Source organism: Chelonoidis abingdonii, chromosome 2 (genome assembly GCF_003597395.2).
Source record: "Chelonoidis abingdonii isolate Lonesome George chromosome 2, CheloAbing_2.0, whole genome shotgun sequence".
NCBI lineage: Eukaryota > Metazoa > Chordata > Testudines > Testudinidae > Chelonoidis > Chelonoidis abingdonii.
In genome coordinates this window covers 69326125-69342688 of record NC_133770.1, presented here as the reverse complement: position 1 = coordinate 69342688, position 16564 = coordinate 69326125, and the positions used below count along the sequence as shown (strand labels likewise).

The 16564-nt window shown below is 46.6% G+C and overlaps 1 protein-coding gene across 3 annotated transcripts in view; it reads left to right on the top strand.

Annotated features, from left to right (window-relative positions):
• Positions 1–16564, top strand: part of ANKRD28 (ankyrin repeat domain 28) — a 234173-nt gene that overhangs the window by 104993 nt on the left and 112616 nt on the right. For all 3 annotated transcript variants that reach the window (XM_032801146.2, XM_075062432.1, XM_032801145.2), the window contains one exon: positions 14221–14299. In XM_032801146.2, the coding sequence (XP_032657037.1) occupies positions 14221–14299 (79 nt within the window). The remainder of the gene's footprint in view (positions 1–14220; positions 14300–16564) is intronic.

Genomic DNA, 16564 nt, shown 5'->3' with positions numbered 1-16564 from the left:
TTAAGTCCATTAATGGCTATTAACCAGGAGGCGTAAGAAATGGTGTCCCTAGCCTCTGTTCATCAGAGGGTGGAGATGGATGGCAGGAGAGAGATCACTTGATCTTTACCTGTTAGGTTCACTCCCTCTGGGACACCTGGCATTGGTCGCTGTCAGCAGACAGGATACTGGGCTGGATGGACCTTTGGTCTGACCCAGTTTGGCCATTCTTATGTTCCTCTTTTCTGAGATACCAAGTCTAGAGGAAAAACAAGGACTCTGTATGGATTAAATCTAAAATGATTTTTACACTATTTTCACTAACTGTCAAATTAATAAGTTTTAAAATGAATCTGTTTTACCTTTTGGATGTATGTTTTTAAAGATGTAAGAAAATAGGCTCTTCTCTTTGCTAATAGTGAGTCTGTTTGCCTTTTCTTAATTTGAAAGTGATACCTGATGATAAGGTAATAACTATTCTTTGGGCTGAATGCCAAGCTCATAGCCTTTACAGCCAGAAGGGACCATCCCTATCATCTAATGTGACAACCTACACATTGCAGGCCACAGAGCCTCACCCATCCACTCCTGTAGTTAGGCCCATAACTTCTGATTCAGTTACTGAAGTTCTTCTTCGAGTGATTGCCCATGTGTATTCCACAATAGGTGTGCATGCTCGCCATGTGCACCGGTGCCAGAAGTTTTTCCCCTAGCAGTACCTATGGGGGGAGCCCCCCCACCGACCCCTAGAGTGCTGTCTGCCTGGTGCAGTATAAGGGGAGCTGCATGCTCCCCACACCCTCAGTTTCTTCTTGCCGCCAGTGAAGGTGCATTGGAACTGCTCTGCTCCAGCTTTGCTGTAGCTTTTCCCCAGAACTGTTTGTTCATTCAACGTTAGTAACTGTAGTTAGTTAGCTGTTTAGTTAGTCAGTGAACCCGAGTTGGGGCATGCCCTGTGCCCCGGGGTTTAAGTTGTGCGGCTCTTGTAGGCCTTCTGTGCCAAGAAGTGACCCGCACGCAGACTGCTGCTTGGGAGAAACCCATATCAGCTAAAGGTGCAAGATTTGTAAGTCGTTTAAGCCTCAAACCAAAAGAGAGAGAGACATTAGGCTCCAGGCCATCCTGATGGAGTTGGCGCTGACCCCGACCCTGGCACGCTACTCTGAACCAGTACCTGGCACTGCGGCATCGGTACGCAGTGATCCTCTGGTATCATCAACCAGTTGGCACCGCTCTCCATCTACAGGACACACCAAGAGGGTGAAGATGACTCCCTCTTCGCAGCAGCGCTGAGGGAAATCTGGGACAGAGGGCTAGGCTCACGTTAGGCAGTCCTCGATCCCCACCACACCCCAAGCCTCCAACTCAAGTTCAGCAGAGTAGTCTGGCCCCTTCGGAACCGGCCTCTCCAGATGTCTAGATGCCTTCCGTGCCTGAAACCCTCCAGGGCCGGGACGTCATATCTGTGCTGGTGCCTGGAGCGCTGCCAATGTCGGCCTCGCGCTCCATAGGCAAGCTGCCATGTTAGCCCAAAACAGTTTGACTGTGGTCTACACAGATCAGAAGATGGGCTGTCTGCAGATCCCACCCTGTTCCACATCTGCCATTTATTAAGACAGAGGCAGAATAAGATGTAACACACGTTTATTATGTCACTAGTCAGTAAACTAGACAAGGACCCCTTCAGACAATAAACAACATAAGCAAGACGCACTCAGTTGTTAAGTTACCAGAGTGTGAAGCTGAGAGCCCTTAAACCCCTTTAATCTATGGATATAAAACAGGGGAAAACCACAATGCGTATTACAGTACCATATGATGAAGACAGGGACAAAATGACAAAAATTCAGGATACTGAAAGGGATAGCGGTGAAAATCAGGGGTGCTGGACACCAAGCAGGATCTCAGGAACTGGGTGGTATTCTCCCTCTGGGCAGGTCTTCTCCCCCTTGGGCAGATCTTCTCCCTTAGATAGGTCTTCAGTGCTTGCCCACGCAGTCTCTGCTTGCACTGGACTGCGGGGTCAAGTATATGCTCACTAATGCTGTGTAGCAGTTGAGTGCCAGTATGTTAATAGGGACCAAGAATCCAAAGTCCTATGAGTCCTAGTCCCTCTGGGGCTCCTCTCAGTTAGCTGAACTGTGTGGGACACTGTCTGCCACTCAGATGGACAATCCTGAGTGACAGGCCTGCCACTCACTAAATAATCTGCAGTTGCTAGGCAGATTATGGCTGTCCCATGACTCGAACTGCCCTAACCTTTCCCCTTCTTGATTTGAAAAAGGCTGAAAGGGCACTAAATCATCGGAGGAGGAGGATATCCAAGATGGAGTCTTAGTTGTCCTTTTACAAATCCAAGGTGGACATTACATAACGCAGGTCAGAAATAGATTTTACCCAACAGCCGCTGGGATCTCCACAGTCGCCTCCAGCCTGGTACAGGTCTCGGTCGATGGAATGTTCCTGATGCCGATCACCGCCCAGCGACCACTCAGGGTAGAGTTCAGGTGGATTGCCTTCGATGCCAACCAGACTGTCTGGCTGGGTTCCATCCGGCTGGGACTCACGGCACCGCTCATCCTCAAGGAGCGAATATTGATTGGACCACGGCGGGCGTCGCCATCGGTCCTTGTTTCGGAGGGGGTACCGCAGTCAGTCATGGCACGGTCGTTGACGCCATTCCCGATCAGACTCTCGCTTCAAGTCTCCGCCAAGCCACCACAGTCCTGGGCGTTGATTGCTGGTGTCTTGCTGTCACGGGTCCGCCTGTCGAGGCCATTCGTGGAGCAGCTATTTCCGTTGGTACTGGTCCTCAACGTCGAAATCGTGGTCCCGTGGCTGTCGTAGATCCCGGCACCTCTGCTCCTCCTGGTTGACAGACAGCAGTGAATCTTATGCCAGCTTGGTCTCCCTTTGCAGGCATCCTTTGATGGGCCAGGCCAGCCAACCTGGACAGTCGGCCCTGCTGGTGCCACAGCAGGTGCAGTGGCACCGAGCATTGTGGCTGGCCAAATGGTACCAGTGGGCGCCGTGGCCTCTGGCGCAGCCCCTGGTAGGAGTTTGCTCGGTGGCTGGAGCTTTGGAAGCCTCCTTCTCCAGACCTCCCAGAAAGGAGTCGGTGGGACATACGTCCTCGGCACCATGCCCGGAGTCCGACCAGGTGGTGGATCCCCCAGTGCTGGCCAACACGCAGAGCACCGCACTGTCCTCTTCACCCTGCCCGGAGGAGGCGATTGCAGTCCCGTCCCCTCTGTCCCGCAGGAGGACTTTAGGGTTCACCAAGTACTCTTAAAGAGGGTGGCAGCAAGCCTACATCTCCAGGCAGAGGAGATGGATGAGCCCTTGAATTCCCTGTTTAACATGTCATCCCCATTGGCACCGAATAGGGTGGCCTTGCCCCTCCATGAAGGGGTGGCTAAGATTTCAAATGCCCCGTGGCAAAGACCGGCCTTATTGTCCCCATCTCTAAAATGACGGAACTCAAGTACTTTGTTTCCATTAAGGGGTATGAGTGCTTGTATACCTACCTGGTGCCCAACTCCTTGGTGGTCGAGTCGGTCAACCATAGGGAACGGCAGGGTCAGCCAGCCCCGACCCCAAAAAACAACGATTCTTGGAGACTGGACTCTTTTGGAAGGAACTTTTATTCATCTTCGAGCTTCCAGTTACGAATTGCGAACCATCATCAGGCTCTCCTGGGCCAGTACAAATTCAATCTGTGGGACTTCCTGCCCAAGTTTGAGGACTTCCTCCAGCAGCACGATAGGAAGGAGTTTAAGGCGCTAGTGGAGGAAGGGGCAGCAGCCGCTAAGGCGTCCCTGCAGGGAGCCTCAGATGCTGCGGACACAGCCGCATGATCAGTGGCCTCCGCAGTGTCCATGAGACAGGCGTCATGGCTCCTGCTCTCTAGGCTGTCCAGCGAGGCGCAGTCTTCCATGCAGGATCTCCCATTTGATGGGAAAGCTCTTTTTGTGGAGGAAACAGATAAAAGGCTGCATGGAACGAAAGACTCCTGCATGACCCTCCAGACTCTGGGCCTCTGTGTCCCAGCTCCGGCAAAACTTAAATTCAAGCCGCAGCACGCTCCTGCCCAGGCTGCCCTCCTGAAGTACGAGGCTGCCCATAAGAAGCAGCAGGGCTATAAGAGACGCCTTCAGAGGCAGTCTTGGCCTGCCCCCCAACCTGGGTCCTCCAAGGGCAAGCAGGCGGAGAAAAGGCGTTTCTGACGGGATGCTTGGGGGCACCCTGCCAGTCCTCATGAGGGATCCGCCCCCAATAAAGCTTCCCTTCTCCAACCAGTTGTGTGCTTTCCTCCCAGAATGGTTGCAGCTGACCTCGGACTGATGGGTCCTCAACACCATTTCTGGGGGTTACACCCTCCAGTTTTCTTCCTCCCTGCCCAACCACCCCCGGTCCCTCCTGGGGACCCCTTGCACGATGCTCTGCTCGAGCAAGAAGTGAGGCGGCTCCTAGGACTAGGAGCGATGGAAGCAGTGCAAGTGGAGTTCATGGGCAAGGGGTATTTCCTTATCCCCAAGGCCAAAGGGTGGCTCAGGCCCATCTTGGACCTCTGAGGTCTGAACCAGTACATGGTGAAGCTCAAGTTCCGCATGGTCTCCCTGGCCGCCTTCATCCCCTCCCTGGATCCTGGGGACTGGTGTGCTGCCCTCAATCTACAGGACATGTACCTCCACATATTGGAGGGGCACAGATGCTTCCTCCGTTTCATGGTGGGACAGAATCACTACCAATTCACAGTTCTCCCGTTTGGTCTGTCCACTGCCCCCAGGGTGTTTACAAAATGCATGTCAGTGGTAGCAGCCTACCTCAGATGGCGCGGGGAGATATTCCCCTATCTAGACGATTCGCTTGTCAAGGGCATCTCCTGGTCGCAGGTGAGGGATCACGTGACGCTCCTCCTGTCCATGTGCACCACCTTGGGCCTATTGGTAAACAATACCAAGTCCGCGGTAGTCCAGGTCCAATGCATAGAGTTTATCGAGGTGCTCCTGGACTCAGTCGGCCAGGGCCTCTCTCCTGCCAGACAGGTTCGAGACTCTGAAAGATCTCATCGACTCAGTCATAAGGTTCCCGGTGACAACAGCCAGGGTTTGCTTGCAACTCTTGGGTCATATGTCAGCGTGCACATATGTGGTCTGTCACGCCAGACTCAGCATGAGGCCCCTCCAGCTCTGATTAGCCTCAAAGTTCTCCCAGGCCATGGACAGGATGGATAAGGTCCTCACCGTGCTGGGCTGTGTGATCACCTTACTACGATGGTGGTCCGCCTCAAACAACATGCTCCAAGGGGTCTCGTTCAGGGACAGGGCCCCGTCGTTGGAGTTGGTGTCTGATGTGTCGGACCTGGGTTGAGGAACCCATGTGGGGAACTTCCAGACCCAGGGCCTGTGGTCAGCTCAAGACTTGACCCGACATATAAACGTCAAGGAGCTCAGGGCAGTGCAGCTGGCATGTATGGCCTTCTACTCGCACCTGGAGGGCAAGGTAATCAGGGTCCTCAGGGACAACACGGCCTCGATGTTCTATATCAACCGGCAAGATGGGGCCTGATCCTCTGCCACGAAGCCCTCAGGCTGTGGGACTTCTGTATATCCCACAACATCCATCTTGAAGGCCTTCCACCTACTTGGCACTTGGAACGAGAGGATGGATCACTTGAACAGAGACTTTTCTTCGCAACACAAGTGGTCCCTCCACCCAGAAGTGGCCCACCGGCTCTTCCGAAGGGGGGGAACTCCCCAGGTGGACCTCTTTGCAGCTCAGCAGAACCGATGATGCCCCTGTTCTGCTTCTGGGGGGGCCTGGGGAGGGGCGCTAGCTCCGATTTGCCTTTCTCCTGTCCTGGTCAGGCCTACTTCTCTTCGTCTTTCCCCTGTTCCTTCTAATCAGCAGGGTCCTGGAGAAGATAAAGTCGGACAAGGCCCGGGTCCTCCTGATTGCCCCAGTGTGGTCCAGGCAGCATTGGTACAGGACTCTCATGAGCCTGGTGGTTGCTGCTCCACCCGGACTTGCGCTCTCAGGACTAGGGCCACCTCCTCCATCTCACCTAGCAGCTCTTCACCTCATGTCGTGGCTGCTCAGTGGTTCGGTGGAAGGGAAAGGATGTGCTCAGAGCAGGCTCAGTGCGTCCTCCTCGAAAGTAGACGACCCTCCACTCACCGCGCTTATTTGGCAAAGTAGTCCCGGTTTTCCAAGTGGATGATGGACCAGGGTGTCTCCCCGGTGACTGCCCTGATCCAGCTTATCCTTGATTACGTCCCCCACCAGAGGGCCCACGGCCTGGCGCTCTCGTCAGTCAAGGTGCCCTGGCAGCCATGTCGGCCTTCCATCCGCTGGTGCAAGGGCACACGGTACTTTCCCATGCTATGACTGGCCGGTTCCTTAAGGAGTTGGACCGCCTTTTTATGTATTCTAGACCCCCCGATCCTGCAGTGGATCCCAAACCTGGTGTTGGCTCATCTCACGGGGCCCCTGTTTGAACCATTGGCCACGTGCTCCTGGTTGCAATCACGTCAGCCAGGCGAGTCTCGGAGATCAGGGCCCTTACCTCCGAGCTACCGTATATGGCCTTTCATAAGGACCAGGTCCAGCTCTGCCCACACCCTGCGTTCCTCCCAAATGTGGTCTGTGCCTACCATATGGGTCAGGACATTTTTCTACTGATCCTCTGCCCCAAGCCTCACGCGTCCAGTGGGGAGTGCCATCTCCAGACGCTCGATGTGCGGTGGGCTGTGACCTTCTACCTTGAGCAGACTAAACCATTCAGAAAGTCCTCACAACTGTTCATAGCTTCGTCTGAGCGTGCAAGGGGCCAGCCGATTTCCACTCAGTAGCTTTCCAGTTGGATCACTTCATGCATCCGTTCCTGTTATGAGCTGGCGGGTGTTCCCCCGTCACTCATTTTGAGAGCACACTTGACTCGGGCACAAGCCTTGTTGGCTGCCTTCGTGTCCCACGTCACCATCCAGGACGTTTGTACGGCCGCCACACCATCTTTGATTCACACGTTCACCTTGCACTATGCGGTCGTCCCCCAGACTGGGGATGACGCTGGGTTCAACAGGGCTGTCCTCTGTCCTGGGAACTTGTGAACTCCTACCCACCTCCAACAGATATAGCTTGGAATCACCCATTGTGGAATACACATGAGCAATCATTCAACAAAGAAAAGCCAGTTACGGTTTCCATAATTGGTGTTCTTCGAGATGTGTTGCTCATTTCTAATCCACATCCCATCCTCCTTTCCTTGTTGGAGTTGTCTGGCAAGAAGGAACTGAGGGTCGAGGGAGCGTGCAGAGCTGGCATTAGACTTGCTGGGGCCCAAAGCCAAAGTTTGAGCCCCACTGCCTGGGGCCAAAGCCCAAGGACTTCAGCCCTGGGTGACAGGGCTCAGGTTTTGGCTTTGGCCCCCCTGCCCAGGAGATTGAGGCTCGGGTGGGCTTACGCTTCTGTCCACCCTTCCGGAGTTATGTAGTCATTTTTGTTGTCAGAAAGGGGTCACGGTGCAGTGAAGTTTGAGAACCCGTGCTCTAGAGTCTAGTTCAAATCAGTAAGTGACCCATGCTGTAGAGGAAGGCAACCCTCTGAAATCTCTGCTGATCTGATCTGGGGGCAGATACCTTCCTAACACCAAATATGGTGATCAGTTAGACACTGAGCATCCAGACACTTGGGAAAGAATAATCTGTAGTAACTGAGAGCCCTCCCCCAACTAGCGTCCCATCTCTGACCACTGGAAATATTTGCCAATAGCAGTTGCAGATGGGCTGTATAAGAATCTCATCATATCATCCCCTCCATAAACATATCAAGCTTAGTCTTGAAGCCAGATATGTCTTTTGCCCCAGAACTTCACTCCTGTGATGGGTAGAAATGTGTCTAATTTGAAGCCTGAATTTACTGATGGACAGCTTATATACACTTGTTATGTCAGCATCGGTCTGTAACTTAAATAACTGCTCTCCCTCCCTGGTGTTTATCCGTGTGTGTGTGTGTTTATATAAAAATAAAGAGAGAGAAATCATATCTCCCCATATCCTTTGTTTTATTAGGCTAAACGAGCCAAGCTCCTTAAGTCTTCTCATGTAAGGTAGGTTCTCCATTCCTCTGATCATCCTAGTAGCCCTTCTCTGCACCTGTACCAGCTTTGCACACAGCGTTCCAAATGAGGTCTCACCAGTGCCTTGTATATAATGGTAATGCTATCCTTAGTTCAAAATTTATATCCTGGATAGGACCTTAGATGGTACTACTGTTTCCCAACAGGACATCCACTTGTCATGAACTACCATTTATCCAAATGTGACTGTGTTATCAGTTCAGAATTGAATGCCAAAAGCGCATAACTCACTGAACTCTGAATCTTGCAAGAAAAAATTCCTATTGTTATCAAAGGCATTGAAGTTTGGGATACTATATATTAGCTGAAAAGCATATAGTAAAAGTTCTCTGCCCCTTTTCTGCATGAAACTGTTCTGTTTATACAGATACTAATGACGAGGAGTCTATTAGAAAGGCATTGGCAAATATCTGGTGCTTGGCCTACTTCACGTGAAGAATGTCTAAAATTTGAACATTCTTTTACTTAAGGTTCAATTTCTACCTTTTTAAAAATTGCATAAAGATAGTTACCATATACATTAAAATAAAATGTTTACCAGCTGACTGAACACTTGTAACAGAGACTCCACTCCTCCAAATAAAGTTTTATTTTGGGTATGAAACGATATAACTTTACTTACGTTAATGTGACTAGCATATGTTTAGTTTGAGCCTCTGTTATGGTGTTTTTAAGTAGCTTTCATGCAGCTTGCAGGCATTTCACTCACATTTAACTAGCTTCCCCATTTTTTTGTAATTCCTCTTTTTGGAGTTAAAATAGGATAAAGAGGAATTTATGAACAAATGTTTAGTGGGAAGAAGGTCGGATTCATATTTAACAAATGTTGCAGTTCAGAATGTTTAGATTTAGTGGATGCTTGATTATTTGGAGGGTGAATGGACGGTAATTGTTATATTTCAGTAACGTTCAGAAGCTGCAGTCAGAATTGGGGGATTGTGCTAAGGCGCGGTATTAACATGTTGGAAAACAGGGTCCCTTCTCTAAGGAGATGTCAGCTTTGACATGTCATAAAATGGCTGCTATTGTTGCATGTTACTTCTCAGAAAATGCATTGGGACAAACAGGTAAACCTCATAGGGCACTTTGTACTTTAAAATACATATAACTCTTAAGCCACTATGTGTAATTAGTTTTTGGTGTTGTCCAGTGTCAAGATGGTGATCCTATCCAAATTAGCAAAATGATTAAAACCCCTTACTTAAGGTAGATTGAAACAGAAGAGGGAGCTCCCACTGCACCAGCCAGTGATGAAGGGGAGCTGTGGAAGAGCTCTCCTTAAGGTCCTGAAAAGAGACGGGAGGGCATGGAGCTTGAAAACTTGAAGATTTATTCCTTGGCTTAGTGTCCCACGCCCTTGGATCAGTCCTAGCTCATACAGGAAACATTGGTAATATACAGAAATAGGTTTTTGAGCATCATACTTAATGTACATTTCTGCACACCGTATTTGAATAGAAGAATGAGATGAGTATTGTAAATCCAGTCTACCACAACAATTTATTTAAGGGACAGGCCAACTAAACATCATAGGATATTTTGAGGATTTTTAGAAACTTGTTTTCCTTAGTTTGTTACTAACAATACTTTAGATCAGAGGTGGGCAAACTAAAGCCCACAGACCACATCTGGCCTGTCAGCCCATTTAATCCTGCCCTCAGCTCCCACCGGAGAGTGGTGTTGGGGATTTGCCCCGCTCTGGTGCTTCAGCCAGGGAGCAGGTTCGGGGGCTTCCCTTGCTCCACATGACTCTCAGGAAGCAGCCAGCATGATCCCCCTCTGGCTCCTACATAGTACACCGAGGCGTGGCCAGGTGACTCAGAGCACTGCCCCATCCACAGGCACCACCCCCGCAGCTCCAACTGGCTGTAGTTTCTGGCCAGTAGGAGCTGCAAGGATAGTGCCTGAGGATGGGGCAGCACCTGCGGATGGGGCAGCGCACCGAGCTGCCTGGCCGCACCTCGGATCCACAGGGGGGGACATGCTTCTGGAGTCTGTGCCCCTGAGACCCCACCGTGCTCCAACCCCCTGCCACAGCCCTGATCCCACCCTCTAAACCCCTTGATCCCAGCCCAGAGCCCCCTCTTGTACCCCAAGCCCTTCATCCCTAGCCCCACCCCAGAGTTTTCACCCCATCCTATGCCCCAACAGCCTGCCCTATCCCTGATTCCCCTCCCACCTTCTGAACCCATTGGTCCCAGCCTGGAGCATTCTCCTGCACCTGTCCCCCATACTTCAACTCCCTGCCCCAGCCCATATCCCCCTCCTGTCCCCTGAACCCCTCAGTCCCAGCCTGGAGCCCCTTCCCACACCTCAAACTCCTCATTTCTGACCTCACCCCAGAGCCAACACACGTATCCCCAATTTCATGATCATTCATGGCCTGCCATACCATTTTCATAGCTCTATGTGGCCATTAGGCCAAAAAGTTTGCCCACCTCTGCTTTAGATAATTAAGGAATTTTTCATAATGAAATTTATTTATTCTGTTTAAGGTAGGCTAATCAGTTTCACTTTCATGTCCTGACAGACTGTCATAATTACAGCTCTAGCAAATTCAGGGTCCATTATGGTCAATTTCACAGTCATCCCATTTCAAAAATAGTCAGTTTCACAGTTTACATCTGAAATTTACATCTGTTTACATTTGAAATTTTATGATGCTATAACCAGGCGGTCCTGACCCAAAAGGGGGTCATGGGGGTCGCAAAGCTATTGTAGGGGAGGTCATGGAATTACCACCCTTACTGCCCAGCTCTGAAGGCAGCGCAGAAAGAGGCAGCACAGCCATGGAGCTTCATGCAGCTGGAGTAGGTTCCCGGAGATAGGTCTGATTTGACCCTGGGAGTAGGGAAGAGGAAGTCCTGCAGCCCAGCCAGGACTAGCGGCTGGAGCCCGGTGCACAGTAGGAGCCATTGGTTAGGGGAGATCATACCCACCTCTTCTACACTAGCTAGATATCACGGGGGAGGTCAGATTTCATGGTCCGGGATGTATTTTTCACAACCATGAGTTTAATAGGATCTTAGTCAGAATATGGCAGTACTTGGATTGTAGATAGTGCAGGGGATGTTTGTTTATAAAATCTTTCTTCCTTGTAATTTAAAAAAAGTCTTTTTTGAAACATTTCTCTTGATCTAGTCTTTTATAATAATATGCTTTTATAAAACTTAAGAACTGTGCTAGATTGATCTTAGCGCAAAGATAGTATAGAATACCACATGGAAGTCCTTGCAGAGTCTTGCCTACCAAATGCTAAAAAGACTAGTGTAATGTTAATTCCTGTAATCTTCTATGCACAGTTCTAATTGTGCATTAGTGAACAACAGTTAATCTTTCTGTTTTTCATCTAAACTCGTGTTTGAAATGAATTTTTATGGCAGTGCTTAGTCCCATTAAAACGCAAAAACCATTTAAATGTTTGGATGGATTTAATAATTGATAAGGTTCAAAATCATGAGTTAGGCTTAAAAATGTGAATTTGGCCTAAAAATCACATTTAAACACACAGTTGGGTTCTTTTTATTTGCCTTCTGGCTTTTGAGCCTTTAGAGTTCATATTTTCAACCTTTTCTCCACAACTGTGAAGACTAGAAACTTTTCCTAATGGAACCTATGAGTCTTACTTAGTAACATGACTCCAGGAGCTGGGTCTTTAAGAAAACACAAGTCTTGTTATATTCAGTGGTGTTCTTTTTAAAGGGACTTGAAATCACTATAATTTTTCAAGATACCATCTATGCAGAGTTTTCGCTTCTCTAGCTTAGCTTTTTAGTAAGAAACTAGAGGAACTTGTCCGATCAGCCAGAGTGGTGTAGGGTTCAAACCAGGCTTCCCTACTTGTCGTTATGCATCATCTCCTGCAGAGTGTAAATGCTTCCCAGACAATGTTGCATTGTTCAGATAATCAAGAGCCAGTTTCCTAGTAGCCCATCTTTGTCCTGTTTGGTCCTGAATTATGGTGGGTAGAATTTGACATTAGTTACTTTTTGATAGGATTAGGTGATCATTCAAATTAATGCTTTTTGGATTTCAAGCATATCACACTCCCTAATAGCATGTGTTTAAAATAGAATTTTAACTTCAATGAGTAGATTAAACTTTCTTTATAGATTTATAAACTTGATGTGTAATGAATGTTCTCCATTTTTCTGTTTCACCTCTAACAATAAGCCAAATTATGACAGCTGTCACATTACTTGTATGTTCCTATTTTGAAATGTTGTTACCTTTATTTCAGAATAAATATTTAAACAAGGCAAAGCATAGATTCCTCATTCAAGGTTATGTCAACGCTAGGTTTGAAATTCAGTGGCAGTCAGTTTTCAGTTATCCAAGAGGAGGAAAAAAACATGAGTAGAAACCTTTATTTTTCTTTTGCCATAATTGCTGGATAAATTCTGGAACTTTCTGTTTTTGGTGGAGATCAAGCATGAGAGTAGTTCTCTCTCCTCCCCACAAAAAATGAAAAGTAATATAAGGCACTTTTAGAATAGGTGTCTTCTCAGCCATGTAACTGTATCATTGCTACTGAATTGCCATAATCCCACATTTGAAGCTAACTGCCAAGTAACTTCAACTACCTTAGGAATTTTTGAGGTGCTGACTTTTGTCTTTGAGTAATAAACACTAAAATGTGCTGCCTCCCTCCATGCACTGCAGCTCTGACAGTATCTTGGGGGTTGGAGGACGAGATGAGAAAGAGAAATTGCTTTGGGGATTTACTTAAATCTGAAAAGAGAATGTATTTGAAAACAAGCAAAAAAAAATTGTTGGTTTAAAAAAAAAAAATTGAAAATGCAGGTCTGTATGCCAGTGTTCATTAATCTGAAAGCCATGAGTAAAGCTTCCTTTTGTTGGGAGTGAAAAAAGTATTTTTTTTTAAATGGTAAAATGATATATAGTATGGCAACATTAAATTTAATAAACACATTTTAGTGGCCAGTATAATCAATGTTCTTTCTGCAATCTGCTAGAAATGTTTTGGTACATTCATCTGTAGGAAAAAATAAAGAATTTGCACTTGCTTTTAAAGCATGTTTAGGGCTTCACTGAAAAATTCCAAGAATCCAAATGTAATTTGTGTGTAACTTGTTCCAAAGCTCAACACATTTCAAGAAGATGAACTTAAATGCTGTACTGAAAGTTTTTTTTTAAAGCTAATTCTGCTACAGCATGCTGTACAGAAGCAATTTATTAGGTTTTATTTTCCTGTAGTTAGCCTTTACCAGTCAGCATAATGAGAAAATGATCTTTCACCATTTTCACTGTGAACTCGTACGCATAAACTAATTCCAGTATATCCCAGATGTGGGAAATATTCTCTGCTAGCCTTCTGAAAGTCAGTGTTATCTTCTGTCCTCTTTAATTTCTCACGTGTGGATTCTAAACACTGTCTTCAAAAGGATATTAGTCTGAGACCACCCAAAAGCACCTAACTCCCACTTGTCTCCTGCACTCTTTTCTATGTCTGTGAGATCAATTTGTCAATTACATCCACATCTCAGGCTTTTCTGTGCATACATGCAATAAGCAAAAAGCTGGCGAAAGTTGAATTTCATGTTTTCTGCTGATCTTATTTTTTCATGTCCAACATCCAAGTTTTGCATTTTTCATTAAATTTGTCACCATAAAGAAAATATCACAGCCTGGTTTCATGAGTTACCCTTTAACATGTCACATAAAACATAGATCACACCTGTTGATATACATGGTATTAGCATTCTCTGAGCTGGGAAAATCCTCACTTTTACATTCCTCCAAACTTTTCCTCCTCTAAAGAAACAAATGGATTTTGCTTTAATTTATGGCCTGATCCTGAGGTGTGCCGAGTACCTGGGAATTGGCATCTTTCAGGATCGTGCCCTGAATGACTGTACAGAGCTATCATAATTGTTTAGTGAGAGCATGTTTGTTACAGACTATATAAGTGTAATAACTCGGTGATTCTTTGGTTTAATATCCCTGCTTCCTAAAATATAAAATGTACAATATTTGGGAGATGGAATTTTATTCTTTAACTTTTTCATGAATCATACGGAATGCTAAAACAGATATCGTTTTATTTAAAAAAACATCCTTTTTTCCCCCTTTTACCACAGGATAATGAAAAGAGGACCCCTTTACATGCTGCTGCCTATCTGGGAGATGCAGAAATTATTGAACTACTTATTTTATCTGGTATGTTCTGTGCATGTTAATGAAAAAAATCTGTGCACAAATACTTTAAATGTACTTTTTGTTTGCATAATTTTATCAGGCTATTTAATGTGCTAAGAATTCAGTTGAAATTTGGGGATTTTTGTACTTAAACTTTAGTTTACAGACTCCTTAATTCAAACCACTGTTTTAATAATTTTCAGTTAATATGGAAAGTACCTTCTAGTGGTAAACTTTCTCTGTGATGTCTGCTATTTATTAGTAGTTTATAACCAAATTCAGTTGGTTCAAAAGTCTGGACTGAGCTGTATTTAAAGGTGTATACTTAATATCTAAATGTTAGCATACATTTTTTGCTATAGTGAATTTAGAAAAATGACTAGATGTTAACATTGAAAATAGCATTCAAAAGTGCTGATATTTCTACAGATTAAGAAGAACATTATTTTCCTAGTTATCTTTTGCTAACTCATATACACACACAATATTTTTAGGACCTGATAAGAATGAAATAGGAATTTAAAAATCATTTTTCATGTTTACTACTTCACTTGCAATACAACATGCAAGTAGTGAGGCAGTATGTTCTAGTGGTTAAACCAAGAGATCAGCGTTATTATGCTAGCTCTGCAATTGATTCGCTCTGACCTTGAACAAGTCCTTAATAACCTCTATGTGTGTTAAAACCACCATGGTGGTTTTGAGGCTTTATTTGTGATTGTAAAGTGCTTTGAGATCCTGCAGTGGAAGAAATTACAGAATTATAAAGTATAGTAGAATCTCTTTAATCTCCACTTCACTAAACAATATACCTTATCTGCTCAAAAACTTCTGATCTTTTCCCACATCTCAGCTTTAAAAGTAATAGAATTTACTTTAGTGAGGTATGTTATAGGAGAGCTGGTAGCACTTCCCACTTTAAGATCCCATTTTCTGTTGCTTATAACTTTGCAGGACTTCAATCATTTTGACTGAAAACTTCCATATTAAATGTCTGCCTGAGGCTGATTTTTCTGGGAAACTTTCAGCCATAATGGTTTAGCCATTTGAGACCAAGATTAGAGAAAAGTATGTTGTTTTGCCCATGTTAAAAATTGATGACTTTTTCTTTGAGGGGCTTGAATGCACCCCAAGCTTTGCACTAGGGACTTGAAATTTGAAAGGGGTGGGGGCCTTTGTGTCTGTCAGGGATGTGCCTTTTGCCACCTGTGTGAAAAATTTGGCCAAGTTATAAGCCTTCAGAAACCAGAGTTCACACATGCTCAGCAGAGACTTGGTAGAGCTTCACAGTTCCCTGAAGATTCCATCCATAATGGGCATGTTCCAGCCCAGGGCTGTCAGGGCTAAGAGGACTTTCCTTGCAATTTCAGTTTTCAGATGCTTGGGGCCATGCCAGGTCCAGGCACCAGAACTGAGAGCAGCCAGCCTATTTCTCAGCTCTCTGTGCCCTCCTGCTGAGTGCAAGTAGCATGAAGGAGGAAGCTGCATTATTTGAATGCAAAAGGAAAAAGAACCTGGCCTGGAGGGCTGGATACGAGGAGTAGAGTGGGACAGGGAGCCTGGTGGCAGAGTCTATCTCATACTGGCTTGATAAGGAGATTTGTACTGGGAGACTGTGGGAAACAGGGAGGTGGGTGGGGGAGCAGACAGAGACTGGATGAGGAACTGAAAGGGACAACTGAGACTGGCTGGGCAAAGAGCTGGGATGCGTGTGGAGGGGGTGACATGGGACACCAAAATTAGATGGGGAGCTCTGAGAAGGAGATGGAAACTGGGGGCCAGTGGGAATGGGGCTACAATTGGAGGCCAGAGGGAAGGGGAAGACAGATGAGACAAGGAGGTGAGGGGAAACTGGGAATGGCTAGGTAAGGAAATTGGGAGTAGGGTGAAATGCCTGAGTGGAAACTAGGACTAGCTAGGTGAGGAGAATAGGACTTGAATAAGGAGAGAGAGAGCGCTGAGGTAGGCACAGGTTGGAGGGAATGGAGCAGAAGGGTGTAGATCTTGTGGGAATGGGCAGAAGAGTCTGGGTCCTCTAGTGCCCACTGCCCTCCAGAGCCTGGTATGGAGCCCATGGTTCCTGAGTCTTGCCATTCCTCTACCAAGAGTGTCACAGATATTTGCTGAAGTATCCCATCTGCCTCTAATGTTGTTCCATGTAGAGGATTACAGTCTACTATTGTTACCAGCAGAGAATCCTGTGGCACCTTATAGACTAACAGACGTTTTGGAGCGTGAGCTTTCGTGGGTGAATACCCACTTCGTCAGACGCAGGTAGTGGAAATT